The 21,308-nt window shown below is 38.2% G+C and overlaps 1 protein-coding gene across 5 annotated transcripts in view; it reads left to right on the top strand.

Annotated features, from left to right (window-relative positions):
* The window catches only part of pax3a (paired box 3a), a 22,568-nt gene extending 3,982 nt beyond the window's left edge, over positions 1–18,586 (top strand). For 2 of the 5 annotated variants that reach the window (XM_060871419.1, XM_060871411.1), the window contains exons 5-9: positions 10,529–10,728; positions 11,152–11,317; positions 11,755–11,978; positions 16,723–16,981; positions 18,471–18,505. In XM_060871419.1, the coding sequence (XP_060727402.1) occupies positions 10,529–10,728; positions 11,152–11,317; positions 11,755–11,978; positions 16,723–16,981; positions 18,471–18,505 (884 nt within the window). Of the gene's footprint in view, positions 1–10,528; positions 10,729–11,151; positions 11,322–11,754; positions 11,979–16,722; positions 16,987–18,470 lie in introns of all 5 variants that reach the window. The other 3 variants (XM_060871404.1, XM_060871425.1, XM_060871434.1) reach the window with 3 other exon arrangements.
* The last annotated feature ends 2,722 nt before the right edge of the window (positions 18,587–21,308 follow it).

Genomic DNA, 21,308 nt, shown 5'->3' with positions numbered 1-21,308 from the left:
TACGATTTTTTTCTAGATACAGAGTTGATAAGAGACTGAAAGAGCAGGGCAAAGAATAGAACTTATTGGTAAAGCAAAACAAGCAAAAGCAAGCAAAAACTAGATTAGATGTCAAGGTCAAGCAAATTTTAATTGTTACAGAGAATTATGCAATTTAAAAACATTAATGTAACTTCTAGCGCAGAAAAACTTTTAGAGAGTTATTCATTTAGGGCTTCCAACGTTAAAGTATTAAAATATTCTGGAAATAATTTATAGTGAAACAACCACACAAAAACAAACAAACAAAAAAAAACCTAACTAAAAAACGAAATATCCATTAGTAAAGGAGTCTACTTGTAATAAGTATATAGTAATAAATCTGAATATACATAACATGAATATTAAAAACTTTAAGTCCCTTTGGTCAAAAGTTACCATTAGTGTTAATTCAACAAGAGTTTATTCAACACTATAAGTTTTGTTCTTTTTTCTTTGCTTAGTAACAAACAAACAATTAACTTTTGTCCAAATGCAAATGTGTGCATGTCATAAAACTCAAGCCCTCCTCACTGTGCCCTGATCTCTTCTGACAGACTGTAAAGTTTTTACATCTTTTGTCTTTTTAGCTTATTTACTGCAAGGTGGCTCAGGAGAAACAGTATTTCACTCTGCTGTCTTTTTCAGTTGGGCTTCTGGTTGCTCCTTTTTTTTTATGGTGCTCAATTAAAATCTGAAAAGGGCGTTTTCAGTATCAAGAGGGAGTGTTCTGACCAAATATTGATTAAGTAGGTGCTTGAGTCTATAGTTGTCAGTGAGAAGGCCCTGTTGGCCCGCTGCCCCCACTCCTCAAAATCCTATTGTTGGGGTCTCTTTAAGTGCTGAGATCAAAGCATGTGCTTTTAAGATTTATTTGTCTGGGAAAAGCCAGGGCAGTGAAGCAGAAGACTGAATCAGTGGAGTATCACTACTGTAGCAGATAAGGTTTCATTCACAAGATGCTACTGAGGTGATATTTTTGGCTGAAAATTGATTAATGATGGACTGTAAAGTTAATGAGAGGATTTATGCATATTAATATTAATAATTATAATATCTATCTATCTATCTATCTATCTATCTATCTATCTATCTATCTATCTATCTATCTATCTATCTATCTATCTATCTATCTATGTTTTATATTGTTTTTATTTAGAAGAACCTGGAATTTGCAGCCCACTCATCTATGTTTAATTACTTTATACATTTTTTTAAGAAAAAATATTTTGATGGTTAAATATTACTCGGACACAATGCATGTAACACATTTAAGTGGATTTCAAGAATTTAAAGAGGCTCTTTTCCTCCTTAACGTAGCTATTATGTATGAGTTAATAAAGATTTTCTCAAAAAGATGAGCTCGCATGAGTGCGTTCGCTCTTTTCCCTTATTCTATTAACTTTGGGAAAGCTGACAATTCTCGAGCCTCATTTAGCTAATTAAAAGTAACTAAAGTCATCAAAGAGCAATGGCCCCCACTTTCTCAGACTTTCATTTTATGGTGGGCAAGAAAAGAAAACTCAGAAATACAAATAGTCAAAGGGATCAAGTTTTTTCTTCTTTCTTTCTTTTTTTTTCGAAAGGGAGTCCTGCCGAGGCCAATTGAATAAGCTTAGTGCCTTCAGATGTGCCATGGTGAACGCAGTCAACATGTAATAATTAGTTTCATTGAGGAGCATTCCAACAATCTGCTGCCATTCTCCCGAGGCCATTGTCCCTCCCGCAGGCCAATAGCCAGGAAGACAGAGAGAATCAACTGCTAACAAAACATGAAAGAAAGCGAGGAGGACTTTGTTTGTGTAAATAAAGTGGGGGGTGCTGGCTCGCCACTATTCTGGCAAGGAACTCACTCAATGGAGTGAGAGAGAGAGAGAGAGAGAGAGAGAGAGAGAGAGAGAGGGAGAGATAGCATGAGTGTGTGTGTGAGAGAGAGACAAGCAGATGAATTAAAAAAAAAAACAACAAGCAGCAAAAAGACAGAGTGATGTTGTCGATTTGAATCACTATGTTATATGAGCTGACAAGAGTTTTTTTTGTTTTTTTTTACCAGATGCATCTTTTACTTCTTTGTACAGCTTTTTCGGGCAATCTTTTTTTCTAGGATGGTTGTAAATGCTTGATACATTTTAGAGTACATTTGTGTAAGAACCGGGGGGGTTGGGGGTGGGGGTAAAAAGACAGGACTGTGTCCGTGATCAATAAACAAGGGGCCTAGTCTTCCTGCTGGAATGCTTTTCTCAGTCATGACTTCGAAGCCCTGCGGGCTGAGAGATGCAGCAGTAAATTCATCCCTCTTCATCCCTGTGTCCTCTCTCTCTCTCCCTCTCTCTCTCTCTCCATTCTACATGTGGAATCAACCCATCAGAACCCAGCAATCTTCACAAATACTGTTGAATACAATTGAAGTTAGCTAACATGAATTTCAAATTTAGTAGGAATTCATGCAGTTCGACTAGCATGAAGCTACAAGTGTTTAAGGTTAGGGCGAGGGATTATTGCTCATGGCTTTTCAAAGGACTTTTTTATAATAGCACTTTTGTTGCTTTAATCATAATGTAACTAATCAAATTTATCTAAGTTTAAATGGCTTGCTTGCTCCACTGCACAAGCATGCTATCCAAATGTGGCAATATTGTATTAACCAAAACTATGCATTTAAATCCTTTATAAATAAACTTTTGTATCAATTGATTTTTTTTTCTAGCCGAGGAAGTGCTGTGCCCTGTGAGTCTAATTTTCATTAGGAATTTTTTGGAAGTGAAATTACTAGCAGTAATTTCTAAGAATATCACATAACATAATTCTGTCGTGCCCTTCATATGTCAGGGCTGTTCTTTTTTTCTCCTCTGTTTGTCTTTTCTATTAAGAAAGTACTCCTTTTGTACTGCAACTTTAAATGAAATAAACACACACTCACTGACACGCATACCCCAAGTTTATCTGCAAATGAATGCGTGAGTCTATGCTTCATTGGTTCTTCTTTCTCTTGTGGCACCAGCATTGTGATCCTCTGATATTAATTCAAAGGACAATTAATGAATGCAGGCCATCTTTGAAGTGGGGTTTTGGGGTTGCGCCCGGGCCTGGCCCCTCTGAGCTGATGGACTCCCTTCTTTCACTCCAAACTTCTCTCAAAGACAATTTGAAGTGGCTGAAAGAGAAAGTGAGCAATGGAAGGTCAAGGAGAATAGGCACTCCTTTCCAAATAGAGCTCGCTCTCTCTCTCTCTCTCTCTCTCTCTCTCTCTCTCTCTCTCTCTCTCTCTCTCTCTCTCTCTCTCGCTCTCTCTCTCTCTGTGTTCTTTTGGAAGTGTTAGTGTGAGCAGAGGATGAAAAGGAAAGTGGAGAGGTCGAAGGGGTAGGGGCCAAACTATAAACACACACAATGAGATGGTTAATTGAGAAAAGCTAGACAATGTTGTCAATCACTTAACTTGGGGAACTTCACTTCTCGCTCTTATTTCTCTGAGTGATTGAGGAACTTGAGAGAAGCACAGAGAGATAGATAGCGAGAAGGTAAAAAAGAAAGAAAGAAAGAAAGAAAGAAATCTGGTGTTTGTGAAATGGAACGTAGATACAAATAAATAATGATTTAAATTTGCCTTTAAATCTTTAACTGTTTCCATGCTTCTAAACTTTTCCATAGTTGTGTGTTGACATATTTGCAATAATAACTGACAAGTATTTGTATACAGAGTTTATGAGACCTAAGATGTTTTTGAGCCCCAATATAAAAGATCTGTTTTGTATAAAATTTGCTTAAACATTCATACAAAAAAAATAAAAATAAAAAGCCACTGTCAACAGATCCACATTTGTTTTTAACTAACTATTGTCTAAAAACTATTAAGTCTGCTTTATTTATTAAAGGTTTTTACATTAGAATAAACAAAAAACCTAGAAGCAAAGCAGTGTTATAGCTAAAACTACCAAACAACCAGTGCAACCTGTTGAATTTAGCTATTTATATTTTACTGTCGAAAACTGCATTATTGGTGTAAATGGAAAAGTAGTCAAATTAGTTTTAGTCAGAATTAGTTTCTATAGCAACATGTTTTTTGAAAGGACGCATATATTAAACATTTAGGAAATGTAGTCAGCTGTTCTTCTACATTCAATTTAAAGCAACATCATAGCGATAATAATAACTATATAAAGATGAAATGTACCATTAAATGTACCATAACTATAAACAGTTAAATAGTATGATATAATTTTATTTAAATTGCTGTGCTATAAGAAGAATAAAACATGACAGCACCGCATTTGTTTATTATTTTCCAACACATACTTAAGAAAAAAGATTTTATTACAGATTGCCATGGTAATATCATTATTTTATACATTTGAACATAGAATTGATCCATTTTCAGGATAATTACAGAAAACACGTATTAGTTATAATAAGTAATAAATATTTACAAAGATGTTTATTAAGAATGTGCATATATACTTTTTGTCATTCTGTGAAAAAATAGGCACAGAATTAGGGAACATTGGTGGGCAGGAGGGTGCAGACAGGGAGCACCTTGTCTACTTTATATTCCCCAGAGAGTATGATCCATGCCTGTGCTCGGTCACAAATGATCCCTGGTTACTGGATGAGCAAAAGCCTTCTCTGCTGGCAGTGAGGGTTAAAATAATGTCTTGCCTCCTATTGACAGGTAAATGGAGCTCTGGGAATAAGTTCTTCATAAGTAGAAGAGTTTGTTCATACTAGTTGTTTAAACATAGTAGGAGTGCTAGAAAACTGGAAGAAGTGGTAAGACAATAATTGACCCTTATAATACAAAAGCTAGAAAATACATTACATTTTCAATATCAATGAAATGACAAAGCAACCTTTGCCTTAAATGTTATGGATTCTGGAGGGCAAAGAGAATTCTTACTCTTATTCTGCCTCGGTTTGTTTTGTGGTGTATACGTGTGTATTCTCTCCCTGCTCAATATATGTGCTGTTTCACTACTGTACGCTCTAATGAAACAATTCCATGCTCTACGGCATATTCTTTGCAGATAATGCACACTACATGCTCTGTATTCACAATGCTTACTTTTCTCCACTCTGTTACTGCCTCAGACAAACTATATGTTAACAAACTTGTGCGTTTGTTTGTTCATTATTTAAAAAAGGCAGGGGTTGTAGTTATTTAAATGACGGGATTCATGCTGGGGTGTTGCATAAATATCCTATTTAGAGACAAATCTTGTTAACATGTGTCTTACAAATATTGTTTCTTTACTTTTCCTATGGCCCCTCCCTACACCATTTTTCTCTTTTTATTTTCCTTTCCGTTACACATACTCTCTCTCTCTCTCTCTCTCTCTCTCTCTCTCTCTCTCTCTCTCTCTCTCTCTCTCTCTCTCTCTCTCTCTCTCTCTCTCTCTCTCTCTCTCTCTCCATCTGGAGAGTTAGTGTCTCTTTAGCAGGCCGAGTGCCTCCCCAGTTCCTCCCTCTTAACTAAATGCCAACCGCAGATGGACTCATAATCAGTCTCTTAACCATTCTTTACTCTGCATCTGCTGGCCCTCTATATACTCCTTAATACACTCCAGCAGTGGCGCACGGGCCCAAGAGCCCAAAGGGCCAGCGCTCCTCCACTGAGCAAATAAATGCTTCATTTGTCTCTTCTGCCTTTTGTTTTGTTTGCTGAACACATGTCACTAGCTCAATTACCCTGCCATTTAACTGCCCCTCAGGAGGAGATGGCTCTCCCCCTACTAGGGGCTATAAACGGCCCAGATGGTTACTCTCCCTCTTTCTCTTGCTCTCTCTCCATCCTTTCTCTCTGTCATTTATTTTTTAGTTTTGCTTTCCCACCCTTCTCCCACCCATTTTCTTTTTTTCTGGATATGAATCCATTCTTTCAACGTTCTTTAATTTTGGGGGTTTTGGCCTAATCTGCAGTGTCACTCAAGCATCATTTTGCTGGCTCATTCACTCTGGATGTGGTGTAAATCTTTTACTTACCATGTTTACAGAGAAAGTGTGACACCAGGATTCTGTGCAGGGGTGAATAAAAATAAAAACGTTTTTGTGTATGAGAAACATGCTACCAGACAAACACTGAGTAAACACTGCAAAATTGCTCCAGTCATGCTTCCAATAGTAACATGGCAAAGTTAACAAAGTCTCCTCCTGTTGCCATCACTGCTGAATGTTGTGCTCATGTTGCTATTTGGATCAGTGTGGAATTCCGTCTGCCCCAGCGTTGCATTCTTATGTTCCGCAGGTGGAACCCATTCAACAGGGTAGTTCGTTCTCTCGCTCCCTCTTTTTCTCTCTCTTTAGTCTGCTCCTTCCACTCTGATGGAGGGTTGATAAATAGTAAAGCTGTGTTTAGGACTATAGAGTTTTTAACAGTTTTTGGCCTTTGTGTGCTGTGTGTGTGTGCTGTGTGTGTGTGTGTATGTGTGTGTGTGTGTGTATGCACACTCCAGGAGTGACTGCTCTGAATACAAATACCCTCCTCGAATAGAAGGCATGCACCTTGTGTCAGATTAATGAATAGCCTTGCACTGTGGCAGCAGGGGAAGTATTGTTATTACTGCCTCCACAAACACAGACAGAGATCCTGCATCTGCGGTACCAAGCCAACTCAGACTATACAGTATACTCCGCTACTTTCTCCTCCCAAAGAAAAAGTCTTAGTCCTGTATAGCCTTGCAACTTCATTTAAAAGCCTAATTTCCTCTAGTGTTTAAAAGTCAGGTGGAAAACACAGTTTATCTCTTCTGCTCTCTTAAGTGAGCTGTCCTACCCTGATTTGCATGCATATGAAAGACAAAGACTTACAAGAAGAGAGAAAACATAAAAAGGGGATATAGAGAAAGATAGACTTCTTCCCCAAGGATCTGTCTGGATCAGGGGTAAGTGATGGAGGAGGTGTTCCGCTGAATTCCTGGTTTTGTAAGTAGGCAAAAACTCTGCAGGAATCCGGCCAGTGCTTCCTATTTCACGGACTGACTTCCTATCAAAATTTATGTAAACACACTGACACACATTCCATCTGGTGTATTTGTCCATCCATCCATCCATCCATCCATCCATCCATCCATCCATCCATCCATCCATCCATCCATCCATCCATCCATCCATTCATTCATCCATCCATCTATCCATCTATCCATTGTCACAGAATTATATTTTATTGGAAGTTTTAGAAAGCAGTGGCATCTGTGAGAGCAGAGGTTCTACAGGTGGAATTATGGATAATTTGATAGCTAATGGCATTCTGTAAATTCCTTTAAAAGGTTAGCCTGATTTATTTGACTGAACCTTTAAACTTTAAACAACAAGATAATAACAATTTTAATTTTCATTAGCACACATGTATAAATGACAATACTGTAATATATGAAAAAGTAGAAGAACAAGAACTACATCACCATCTTTTTTCATTTTTTTCTCATAGACAAATACACTTTGTTAACCATAAAATAACCATAAAAGAGACACAATATTACCAAGTATAGTATGTGATCTATTATTGTATAGGGAAGTACACCGAACATAGACAAATGCATTTATATATCCACATATCCACATACATTCTTTCTTACCTTCCCCTTTAAACCCCCTGGCGATGGTGAAGGAAGGATCGGGGGCGGCCCCCTGCTGTTCCCCCATTGGCCCCCACGTCCTGCCCCCATTGTGCCCCCCCTTGTGCCCCCTCCCCCGCTGGGCAGGTGACAGCGGCCCTGAATGCCCTCCTGCCCAGCTCTGATGGATCCTACAGATGGAGCGTGGAAATCAGACTCCAAAGCCTTCAGCCACAGGCTTCTCCATATAGACCAACAAAAGACTCCCAAATAACTCCCTGAGAAGGAGAGAGCAAGAGAGAGGGAGAGAGAGAATGGAGGATGACAAAAGTAACAGTGTCATTTACTATTAACTCACAGGCCATGATGGAGTGTTTTTGCCAGAGTCGGAGATAATAAAAACTCAGAGAATAAAGACAGGAGAGAAAGGGACAAGAGAAAGACAAGTATTGAGCTTTGAACTCTGTAGTTAACACTTAGCCTCTTTTCCAACTGTTACTTTCCTCAAATATTGAACCACTTCTACTTTTGAGCATTTGTTGTTTTATTTTATAAGCTGCATGGAAAAAATAATTTTATTCAGCTGCACTTGCTCTCAAAAATCGCAGACTTTGTTCCTTGTTCAGCATTTTGGCAAACTATCTTTGGCAAACTATCAGTTCTGCTTGCATCCATGTGAAAGTGATAATATGCTTCACTCTGTCCTTCTCTCAGTCTCCCTTCTTCCTTTCCAGTTTTCTCCTTGCTCTCTGTCATTCTATTTTCTGTGCTCCAAATCCTTGTGAGATGCCTAGAGAGACCCATGCTGGCATAAAGTAGCAGCATTTCCTGTGTGGCTCCATAAGCACAGCGGCTCTCCTGCTAGCGTGACTTCTTTCTTGCTTTTAATTAAAGCTCAAAATTTTGATCTCTCACTCTCTTTCCCCTCACAAGCACCTGAGGAATTCATTTATTTTCATTTAATATCAGAACAAACATCAAGGCACGATTCATTAATTACAAGTTAAACAAGTTTGTATTTAATGCATGCCAAATCTTAGAACTTTTTTGTTCATGCTAGCTAGCTTTGTGATTATCAGTCATCTGGCAGCTAAAGCTTTTATAGGTTGCTCATGTAACTCTGGGTGCGAGATTTACAGTCAATATTGTCAGCACTTATTGTTAGTGTTAATTATTGCATCAGATAAGTAGGAAATTCCAACATAACATTTTGCTAAAGTGAATACAGTAATAATAAATATAGATCAGTGCCAATTTTACACGCATTTGGTGGGTACTCATTTAAAGTGAATTTGTAAAAGAAAAAACACTAAAAACAAAAATAAACATTAAAGGTCTGTATTGGGAGGTAACAATGATTTTATGCTTCGTGGTGTTCTGGGCACTTTTGTTTCATTTTAATTTATTTTAGAGCAAATGTGTTAAAGACAATATTGGTATTATATTTTTCTTCTATAATACTTCCAAGTGAAGATATACGTGTGTGAAAAAATTTGTGGTTGAGGTTTGAGCTTTAAACATAAACAATGGAAAATGATAGTTCACATTTGCGTGCAGATTGAGGATTAGTTAATTGATTGCGTTCCAGATATTTAGCAGGTAAGATGCACAAATCTCTATGATCAAGATATTTTTGAAGGAATATTTATCAACTATCATAGGCTATATATCCATGACTGGTCAACAGTTCCCACTCTTGCAGGGTTAAACCATAGAGATATGGGGAGAGGGGCGAACGAAAGAAAGGAGTTAGAGAAAAGATATGGTTGGTGTCGGACGAAACAGATGCCATGTTTGTGCGTTGGGGACTGGGGATTTCGAGGCGTATTATTGCACAATAGCAGGCTGTCACGCTAGTTTGAGAGGCCTAATCATTATTTGATAGAGAGCCCCATCCCCGCCTCCTTGGAGATGCTGAGCTCCAAGCTCAAGGGCAGTCTGAATGACCCGTGAATAAACACTGTCCCAAACTTACAGCGAGCACACACACAGTGTGCATGCATGCATGATTGTGTGTGTGTGAGTGTGAGTGTGTGAGTGTGTGTGTATGTGTGTGTGTATGTGTGCATGCATCTGCATGTGTACATTCAAACTGGAGCTTATGGGAATTATCTATGGAAAAATAGCAATATTATTTGCAAGAACAGATAACAACTGTTGATTCTGTCAGTAAATCTGGAAGTGCGTATTGTGTTGTGTTTGCTATTTGTTTCATTTTGCCAGCATGAATAAAGGAATAGTTCTGCATTTTTATAAACTATTATTAATTGCATATATCATGGGCAGATGCATGGGTCTAAAATTCATTTAAGAACAGTTGTTGGAACGATTAATAAATATTTGTGCAAAATATTTGTAACAATTTTAGAAATTGAGATTTTGTATGGAATTATTTGCAGTATGTAGTTTTTGTCTGAAGTGAAGCCAATATATCAAACATAGAAATGGCTAATGAACCCCACACAATACCTTTGGGTATATAAAAGTATAGAAGTACAAAGCTTTGAATCTGTATATGCACGTTGCATTAAAAAACTACTTAGTAATGCCCTTGGTAATATGTTCTCTCATATCTGTCTAATCCTTAGATTAGTTTCATGCATTTAACAGTGTAATTTTAAATCTATATGATATAATCCAATATCTTAAATGTTTATTAATTGAATTCCAGAACTGCCCTTATGATTCCATTGAATGTGAAGGTGTAAATAAGTTTTTAATTTTTTCTAAACACGGAAAAATTGAAATTCTTGTATCATAAAATTTAAATCCTTCCATCATGATTATGTATGAGACTGTTATGGTAGAAAAAGATAAGAACAAATATGTTATAAAATAATATTGTGCATCTGCAAGTGAAAATTGAAAATAAATTAAATTTTGCTTTATTTGCTTTTATTATTATTATTATTATTTTTAAACTTTTTATATTTCTGAAATGACTGAGTGTTTTATGTGTGTTTTAGCGAGTCATTCAGATGAGGGTTCAGACGTAGACTCAGAGCCAGGTCTGCCCCTGAAGAGAAAACAGCGTCGCAGTCGCACGACATTCACTGCCGAGCAGCTTGAAGAGCTGGAAAGAGCTTTTGAGCGCACACATTATCCCGACATCTACACACGCGAGGAGCTTGCCCAAAGAGCCAAACTTACTGAGGCGAGAGTACAGGTACACACACACACACACACACACAGAATTCCCTTTTATGAATTAATAAGCCATTTATTACATGCTTTTATCTACAGTATAAACTCTGTAACCCCATGAAGTATGATCTCAGTGTATGTACTTGTGATTTATGTGATGTATATGTATATTATATATGTAATAGATTCTCTCACACACATGTGCTTATGTGCTTACACAAGATTCCGCACACACACTCATGTTCACATGAACAATGATAACCCTACACACTCACAGTGGACATTTCAAAGATCAACAGAATGTAATATGTCACTGAATATACACATAGGACACATATGTCATCACAAATTTCATTTACATTGTGACCCCATAGAAGACAATAGCTCAGATAGATATATTTTATTCAGGTCATCAAATTGTTTTTTTTGGTGTTTTGGTTTGTAGGTGTGGTTTAGCAACAGGCGGGCACGCTGGAGGAAGCAGGCAGGAGCCAATCAGCTGATGGCATTTAATCACCTGATTCCAGGAGGATTCCCGCCATCGGCCATGTCGAGCCTACAGCCTTACCAGCTTCCAGAAAGTCCTTACTCAGCTTCCTCCATCCCACAAGGTGGGTCGGATGCCGCATTTATGCCGCACCTTAATTTATACTACTACTATTATTATTATTATTATTATTATTATTATTATTATTATTATTATTATTATTATTATTATTAATAATAATAATAATAATAATAATAATCATAATCATCATAATCAGTATCATTTATCATGTACACAAAATCACTTTATCAAGGAGCATGTTGAGCAAGTAATTAGGTAATCTGCAATTCTGACATGAATACAAAAATACTTATGTAACATGCACATTATATATCTATAGCATTGCCAGTAGCTATATTCAATATATATATCAACGCAATGGTTGCGCACTTCAGGCAGTATCACTTTGGCCACTTACATGAAAAATGGCACTTTTTAGTGAATACAGCCTAACATTTCTGTTTTTCTGCTTTCCTTCCTGTTTTCTTCTATATCTATCAGCAATGTCAGAACAGGCCAGCACAGTGCACAGGCCCCAGCCTCTTCCACCAACTTCAGTACACCAGAGCAGTCTGGCCACTGCTCCGGGAGGCCAGGATGCTACTTCAGCATACTGCCTGTCTTCAGGCCGTCACGGCTTCTCAGGCTACTCAGATGGCTTTGTGCCTGCACCAAGCCATTCTAACCCAGTCAACCCCGCTATCAGTAACGGCCTCTCAACACAGGTCAGTGAGCTCTTTCTGAGATAGAATAACACATATACAGATAATTGTGTGCTTGTATTATGACCTGATTGCCTGCAGATGGCATTGTGATGATGACTGGACATAGGAATCAAAAATTCATTATTCAATTGAAATTTGAAAAAAGCTGGTGGTTTGGATAAGGAATGCTGTTGTATAGCTTCGTTGTTTACCACAGATGATTTTTAGGCTGGCAAGTTTTAGTATATCTTTCCTTGGATAACTGAAGTTTGATCTCATCATAAACTTCCTAAACTCAGAAGTGTTACAATTTTCAATTTGCTTCAAAGCTTTAGTCATCAACCCTTGCTTCATTTGATAATCTCACATGAATACTGTATACCGGTACCTAAACTGGTATCTATACTGCTGGGGTCATAAAGGCTGTGTTCATTCCCTTTGATTCCCATTCCCATTCCCTTTGACAAGATTGAAAGGTTTCTTCCCCATGTCAAGACAGATAGATATTTCTTGCCACTATTCATTTGAGATCTGTTTATTAGGATTCCACATTTATAACCATAAATTTATGTCAACTGTTAAAAGTGCTAAAATGAAATTGAATTGAAATTTTGGGCTGGGGATACCAAGAAAAAGTACGGTGATAAATGAAAATGCTTTGGGCATCTGCAGCATGTTAAGGCATAATGTAAAAACCCCTTGTCCACGGTGTCCACTAACTATCAAGATGACTGACAGAGTAGCAGCAAGTGAAGAGAGTGAAGGTTGGAGTGGAAGTAAACAAGTGGCAGAAGGGATGATGATGAAAATGAGAAGTGAAAAGACAATTATGTGATTACACACTCGTAGGCTGCTATCTCCCGTGGTGAGCACCATGCGCGTCTGTGCTAACAAGCGGAAAATGAGCTGCTAAGCACCTCAGAGGCACCTCCTGCTCGATCATATGCGTGATACTCTGGAAGCACATGGGAAGTCTACTTTGTTCTTGGTGTCTTAAAAAAGAATTAAAAACGAAGACATAAAAGTCTTGTGGTGGGAAGCATGGATGGTGGGGGGTGGTGGAAGGGTGTTGAAAATGTTGCATGTGATTCTGTTTATGCAGAAGAAATTAAGGGCCTTGAGGGACTTTTTTGTGACAGTGTGACAGAGAGCATATTTATGTCTAAATATAGAAATCCAGAAATAAAATCTCCTGATAACATTCATTGTCATTGAATGTTGTTATTATTGGGTCAAATAGAAGTGTTTGTTGTGGTTTCATGGGTACACTTCTGAAATGACTGAATGATTGTAATGTTTGTGTGACTTCATTGTTCAGCACGGATGAGATGGCATTGCGCTGGAATGTTTGAGCATAAAGTCCTCAGTATTGATAATGGTCCATCATCAGCCATTAAGCACGGGGTTGTTGTTGCTCTCACAGTATATGGTATTGCCATTAGTGTGTGTGTGTGTGTGTGTGTGTGTGTGTGTGTGTGTGTGTGTGTGTGTGTGTGTGTGTGTGTGACCTAGGCCAGAGCTGATTAGTGGCCTTCTGTTGCCCCTGGAGGGAAAGATTCACTGGGCGTCACGATGAGGGCACAACTCTGTGTCTGTAATTCTAATTATGAAATGTTCCAGACCCTTAATTGATTGGAATGAGAGAATTTATCCTTCATAATGTGCTGTGTAATTTATGCTAATGACTCACTTTATTGCCTAATTGTTTCATTTATATATTCATTGAGTGGTTTAAGGTAGGACAAAGCATAGACTTGATTCAGACTGCTGAAGTTTTCTCATAACTTGAATAAATTGAATGGTTTAAGATTTCCCATGTTTATTGTTTACATCAATTTCAACGCTAACCGTGATACATAAAAAAGAACATGGCATCAGTTGTAAAAGTCAAACAAAAGTACGTTTCTACTCCATTCATATACTTTTTAAGCTGTGGAGAATTTATTTTATTTTTTTATATTTTACTTTCTTTCTTACTTAGCTTTTATTATATTTAGATTTAATGAGGCCAAATGTTTGTGATTGATTCTTTTTTTCAAATAATATATAATAAAATGGACAGTCAGAACATTTAGAAATATCGTGGTTATTAAATATCAAAAAGATTAAAATAAGAAACTAGTGACCCATGTTAATATTGCAAACTCTAGCCCCAGTGAACCATTTGTAGGAATCCTGTCTGGATGTATTATTGCATTGTGGGTGTCATATCATGTGAGTGTGTGTGTGTGTGTGTGTGTGTGTATGTGAGTGTGTGTGATGGTAGGTAAAGTGGTGGGGTAGTCAGGCTACAGACTGGCTCCGCTCACTTGCGCCATCAGTAAGAATCTCACACGTCTGGTGTATAATCCAGCACATACCAGTGTTCTGTTCACACCGAGCCTGCAAAAACCACCCGCATTCTCACGCCGTAGCACATAAGCTCCGGAACTACTGGAAACCAGAGATACCAGAGATGCACAGATACACATTTATTCACAATCATACTCTCTGTCTCATAACCATACACTTGCATACATTAATTCAGATTTCTCTATATGTGTGCACAGACCACAAAATAAAAATATAATATTAAAATTTTTGAAAACATGAAAATCCTGGTAAAACGTCTAGAAAAAATACATGAAAGCCATGTAGGGTTTATAATTCTTTATAAAACAGCAAAATTTAGATATTTAAAACATAATACAATTTAAAACACACACACACGCACACACACACACACACACACACACACACACACACACACACACACACACACACACACACAGTATATCGTATTTAAATAATAACAACAGATTAGAAATGCATTTTACATGATTAAATTTGCCCTGACAACCCCTGTTCCCTTTTTTTTGCAGATTTTGTAAGAGCTTAACATATTCTGGAGCATGACTTTTTATTTGGTGGTATTGTTGCCTGTATTTTATATAATGTTGCCACTGTTATTGTTCAAAAACAAAATAAATCGATGGATTTAGCTTTCCACCTTAGTAACTGTCATATTCAAAATCATAAGGTATGGGAAGTCTTTTGTCAGCGAACTATGTGTGTGCTCTTTGTAGTGTGCTTGAGAGTTCACCTCACGTGTAGACATGTCTCCCCCTGCAGCTAGGTGAACGAGGCTTTTTAACCTCCATGTGGTTTCCATTTGTAAAGCATAACACATCAGCATGCTCCTCTCACACACTCCGGATCCCTCTGACCAGGAACCTGTAAATTACCTACTGTCAGTGTGAGCGTGAGTGTGTGTGGGCTCCATGGTGGGAAACACACCACTTCAATTCAGTTGAATGCACTTTGCATCATATTTAAAAAAAAAAAAATACACAGTAGTACAGCCAGAATTGCACATTTCTCTTGCTTAGCATGTGATTACAGAGAATTAAATAATGAATAAATTACGAAAGAATGATAAAAGGTTAAATTAAATAGTTAAAGAGGTTGTCATGATAATTATAAACATTTTTGATAAGCTGAAACGGATTTTGTGCCCTATTGGATCACAGATTCAAAAGAAACAAATGACACATAAAAATAAAATAATCGAAAATAAGAAAGCTCTTATTCTTTCCCCGTCTGTTTCTTGCTCATGTTCTACATGTGTGTGCTCGTCCAGCTGTTTAAGATGAATCACTAGAGGGATTTCACGACCCTTCATAGAGGTTGTAAAACTCTTAAGAACATGCATTCATTCAAGTAGACATATGAGCTACACACACACACACACACACACACACACACACACACACACACACACACACACACACACACACACACACACACACACACACACACACACACACACACACACACACACACACACAGTCCTTCTGTCTGTGTTGGACATGCTGTGTTTAACTCAGTCTGATGCATGCAGCCCCCAGATCTATGTCTACTCTCTTTTCCCTTTTCATTTCTCCCAAATTTTCTTTAATACATGATGCACTCATATACAACACAAATACACACACTATTACACTCACAGAAGATCATTTTTAGGAAAATCTTAGCAGGGTAAAGAAACAAAACTCCCAAGCACTCTCTCCCTCTCTCTTGTGCGCTCTCTCTTTCTGTTATATGGGAAATTATTTAAACAGGACCATGTGTGCGCTCGGATGGAGAATAATCGAAGTCTTATGGGCCATGAGTGAATGTGTGCTGGTGATCTCAGCTTTACCCAGACTGCTTTTCATTAATGATTAGCGAAGCGAGAGAGGGAACCTCCCTCAGAGTCAGGCCAAGCTTGGCCCATCAGAACTGGCAGTGAGAGCCCTCTGGCACTGATGCCACAGTTAACATCCCAGCTATCCAAATCTTGCTAACACTGAGCTAAATGGCTGAATTAGATATAAAGATGATTCGCTAATGTCCCCTGAGTGTTTTAGACATTGTGGTTATGGTTTCATTTTATCTATCCTTGTTAGTAAAGAATGGTGATTATGTGGTGAATTATTTAATGATATTTTGTACTGCTGCAGTCTTTTGTGGAGATTATATGAATACTGGGTGTGAGAGATTTGAAGAGCTGTTTTCTCTTTTCTAAACTGGTAAAGTCTAAACAAATTAGAGGCTTATGTACATGGAACAGGACATTGTATTACTGGGAAGATGGATACATTTTAGAAGGTTTCGTGTCTCATTTTGTGATCTAATATCAATGTATTATATTAGCTTTGCTATACTATACTATGTGTGCTCTATGATGCTCACTGTTATTTTTTTTCCTGTCTTCTGCTCTCCTCTTCTTTTGTCCTTCTCTCAGGTGATGGGACTATTGAACCCAGGAGCTGTGCCTCACCAGCCGCAGGGAGACTTCTCTCTCTCTCCTCTCACTGGTCCTTTGGAGCCCAGTGCTGGCATGGCTGCCAGCTGCCACTCATCACAGAGACTGGAGTCTCTGTCCGGACTGGCCAGCATGCCTTCTCTGCCCAGCTCACAGTCTTACTGTCCACCCAGCTACAGCTCGCCAGCCTACAGCGTTGACCACATGGCTCCATACCAATACAGCCAGTATGGGCAAAGTAAGGTGAATACCACTACTGTTTGCTGGTGTGTGTGTTTGTCTGCACTTAGATTTGTGTAGTGTATAAACTGAACCTATTCATGGAGATTCCGTAGTACTTACTTTGAGGTCCATAAGGCATAACAATATAACATTTTTAGGAATTGCAAAAACAAATTGAGAAAATTTGTACATAGTTTTGCAAAATTGTTTATTAAACCATAGGAAGAATTAGTTACAAGTTTTAGTAAATATTCAAGCAGCTCACCACTATTTGTATGGGTGCTTAAATGAATTGAATTCTTTAAAATGTAACCCTGTAAGCAGACAGCATGACATATTAAAACAAAAACACAACATACATCCACACAAATGCATTTAAATAAGTTAAATTCAAATTAAAGCTTGGTTTAATTCTTAATTTTCTTTATTTTCACTGTGGAGTGAAAGACTCCTTGTCCATCATCCATGAAAGTCCTGACATTCATGAGTTGATAGAGTAATTTTCTGAAATGCACTTGAACCTTGCTATTGAGTGATTAGGATTATAATAAACTCAATTTGAACAAGTAACAAGTAGACGCCATCATGGGTCACAACCCGGCATGCGTAACCTTTCATGACCCATGTGATGAGTTCACTTGTCAACCTTAGGAGTCCATAATCTAGCCATGAAATGACCCCTAGTGTAACAAAGATATTGCTCATTACGCGCACACGCACACATGAAAGTGGAAATGAAAGGAGCAGTCAGTTGTTCATTATATACACACACGCACACACACAAGATGAGAAGACAGAAATGAAAGGAGCAGCCATCACAAAGTATGTTTGACAGATCCAATGAGAAGACTGGAATGGTACAGACCACATGTTGAATGCCCTATAAGACGCCATCTTGAAATAATTAATTTGCCTCAGTCAATGGCCCAGACACCAAACCAGGAATAGTTTGCGTTTGTGTGGCTTGGTGTGTAGATTTTAACGGGGGTTGCTGGTGTGTACATTTTTCCGAATTAAGAAATGTTGGTGTGCACATGTGTGGTCAGTGCTGAAGAATTGAGGGGTGTTTGTATGTGCGTGTGTACTGGGGAGGGGGTTGAAGAGGGCTTTAGCAGGAGTAAAATAGCCTGTGGCAGCTAACTATTAGAACCATGTGTTTCAGTCAGAGGTCAGATCCTGAACTCTTATTGATTGTAAGTCGTATTCCAAGTGTCACTGGGTGGAGCTGTACAGTGTATTGTAGCACTGATCAGGCTTCTGCTAGAACCATGCACACACAAACACACACACACACGAAGGCACACACACTCAATAGCACCCATTTGACTGCTTCAACAATCCACTAGGTCCTCTTCTACAGAGGAAACCTTGCTCATCCAAGACATAATACCTCCACCTACTGGATGTCATGTGTCATAAAACCGTTATTAAAACTTGTTCTCTCTCTCTCTCTCTCTCTCTCTCTCTCTCTCTCTCTCTCTCTCTCTCTCTCATTTCTGTTTCAGGTGCCTTTCATTATCTGAAGCCAAACATCAGCTGAGCAGGAAGAGGTGAACAGGAGAAAAGAGGAAAAGCTCCGGACACTGAGAGAAACCACCTGCTCTTTAGCTCTTCTGCTGATCTCTGACCTCCACTTCCAGATCCATGCCTACCCACAATCCCCCCTGGCATTAGGGCAGTTCCAATTCAGCCATTCCACCCATCCATGCTGGGTTGATTGTCAATCTGAGTGATTCAGGTTTAGTGTGGATAATGAGGACCAAAGGCCTGCTGTGGTTAGCACTCCATTCCGTGTCTTCAAACGTCTCCCAACACAAACCCTACACACCCATTCCCAAAGAATGCCACAGAAGCAGTGAGGGAGACTGGAGGTGGACAAGGACTTAAAAAAATCAATAAATGCTAAAAAAAAAAAAAACAGCAACTACAACAATTAAAGACTGCTAAAGACTGGATATTTAACCTGAAATAACCAGCAGGGAAATATGTAGGGTCAGGCAGTAATGAAATGCCTTCACCTTTTAGGCAAAAGTTGTAACTTCACATTATGCCATCATCATGAGAGCTTGTTGTTTGACTCGTGATGTGTTTGGGGAAATAAGAAATAAGGGCTCCTTTTTTGTGTGGGGCGTGTGTTTCATCAACTTCATCTACATTATTCACAAATGTTTGTCTTTGTGTTTGTGTGTGTGTGTGTGTGTGTGTGTGTGTGTGTGTGTGTGAGAGAGAGAGAGAGAGAGAGAGAGAGAGAGAGAGAGAGCAAATAAACTGGTTCCAATGCCCTCAAGTGTCTGAATTTCAAATGTCAGACATATCAATGAAAGAAGGATGTGTCACAGAAAACTGTACAATTACATTATAGTTAAAAGTAGACACTCATACCTAAAAGCAACTAAATTTCCATTGTGTGAAGACATATTAAATATTTGCCATAGGAGAAAAGAGGGGAGAGAAGGATATAGTGTATGAGAGAAAGTAAAGACTAAAGTAGCACAAACTGAAATCCAAAGAAAGTGCAATATACACAATTTATACCTCATACACCAATCTCTTGATTTAGTCATTTACATGTAGCTTGTGAGGGAGCAATAGGGAGACCTTCCTAACAAACATTATGAAACACTACAAAAATAGCACTCAGAGACAGTAGTTGTGGACCCTGAACTGGAAAAAAGTCTTTCCATTCAGCAGGACTCAGGTCTGCTAAATCTTATTCTCCTAACACTTTTCAGACTCCATAATCCGCCGCCTGAGTTCTGTAACGTCTTTTAAATTATCAGCATATTCCTGCCAATTGAGGCAAAATTGAAGCAAAATAAAATGTGGCGTACAAGAGACTTAATTTAAAATGGGGACATTCTGCATAATCTCAACTGACAAGCAAAAGGCAGAAAAAGGTGTGTATTGCTGCTTTAACAAATAATAAACCATCTTATATTTTATATGATCTAATTGGCATAAAGGAAAAATGATCAGACACTTAATTTTCTGTCTTACGTCACACATAGAAATATAAATTTTCCCATTTCTTAGATGAATCATTTTGATTGTCAAATTGAGAAATAAGTACTGTGTGCCTATAACACAATGCCACCTGTTTTTAAGTCTTAAATTCCATGCCTAAGGTTATTTTTTACATCTGCTTTTTATACTTATATGATTTTTTTCTTTATGACTGCATTCAGTTGTTGTTGCAAAATGTCTTGTGTCAAATGCAGCACTATTTACTATTTATAAGAAAAAATAAAAAACTAAAAAAGTATTGAAGCTTTGGTAATGTGGTTATTAAAATTCATGTTTTACATTCTGATTATTGCCCTTTCTCCTGCCCACCCTTTCTTCCTAGTACCTTCCTTTGTTTGTCAGAATACACAACACATTAATTTAGTTTTGCCTTATTATGTTTCACATTAACATTAGTCCATACCAACATCCAGATCAGCTGTGCATGGGTAGAATTATTTGATCTTATTGAGAATTAAGAGACAATTGGCGTGACATAGAACAATAGCTATCAGGTTCTTTCCAACCGATCACAGTGACCCTCTGTTCTTTAAAGAGAGTGCATAAATATATCTCGTTTCATAAACACTTCTGCTTGACAAATTCCTGCTCTCGGGGGAGCGTTTCATGGAGTTAATGAGGATAACAGAGACCTGTAAACCTCCAAACCACCTCAGAGAGTGGACATGGAGACACACCCTACTGAGAACTGTGGTCTATAGTTCACGAGGTGACATTACACTCTCCTGTCTCCCACCACACACACACACACACACACACACACACACACACACACACACACACACACACACACACACAGTGTTGTTCAAGACTTTAAACATATTTCAAAAATATTTCACTGCCCCCTCACTGTCCCATCTAAGTCCTGTCTTTTTTTTTTCTTAGATCAGGTGCCTGCAGCTGGTACTGCCATTCTTCTCGTTCTCTCTCTCTCTCTCTCTCTCTCTCTCTCTCTCTCTCTCTCTCTCTCTCTCTCTCTCTCTCTCTCTCAGTATGTGCTTTCAATTAACTAATTACACTGATTAAATAATTAGATTAGTTGCTTAAAACACATTAATAGCTGCTTTTATTCTCATTTCTACCATACTGAGACACAGCACAAAATACTCACAACAATAGAGAAAACATGGAGTGTTCAGTCTCTCTTTCAGTATGGATTTGAGTGGCAGCCAGATTAACACACACTGAAGACGACTTAACTTTTGACCCTGGCACTCTTTGAAATTGCAAGACTACTTCGGCAGATCTGACAGGGTAAGAGTTACGGGTACTCTCACGTCACTGGGAGATGGAGAAGGGTGAAAGGGGAGAGTGAGGAG

The sequence above is a fragment of the Tachysurus vachellii genome, chromosome 1, assembly GCF_030014155.1.
Source record: "Tachysurus vachellii isolate PV-2020 chromosome 1, HZAU_Pvac_v1, whole genome shotgun sequence".
Classification (NCBI taxonomy): domain Eukaryota; kingdom Metazoa; phylum Chordata; class Actinopteri; order Siluriformes; family Bagridae; genus Tachysurus; species Tachysurus vachellii.
Note: the sequence above shows the minus strand (reverse complement) of the source record. Positions and strands in the feature narration are given on the sequence as shown.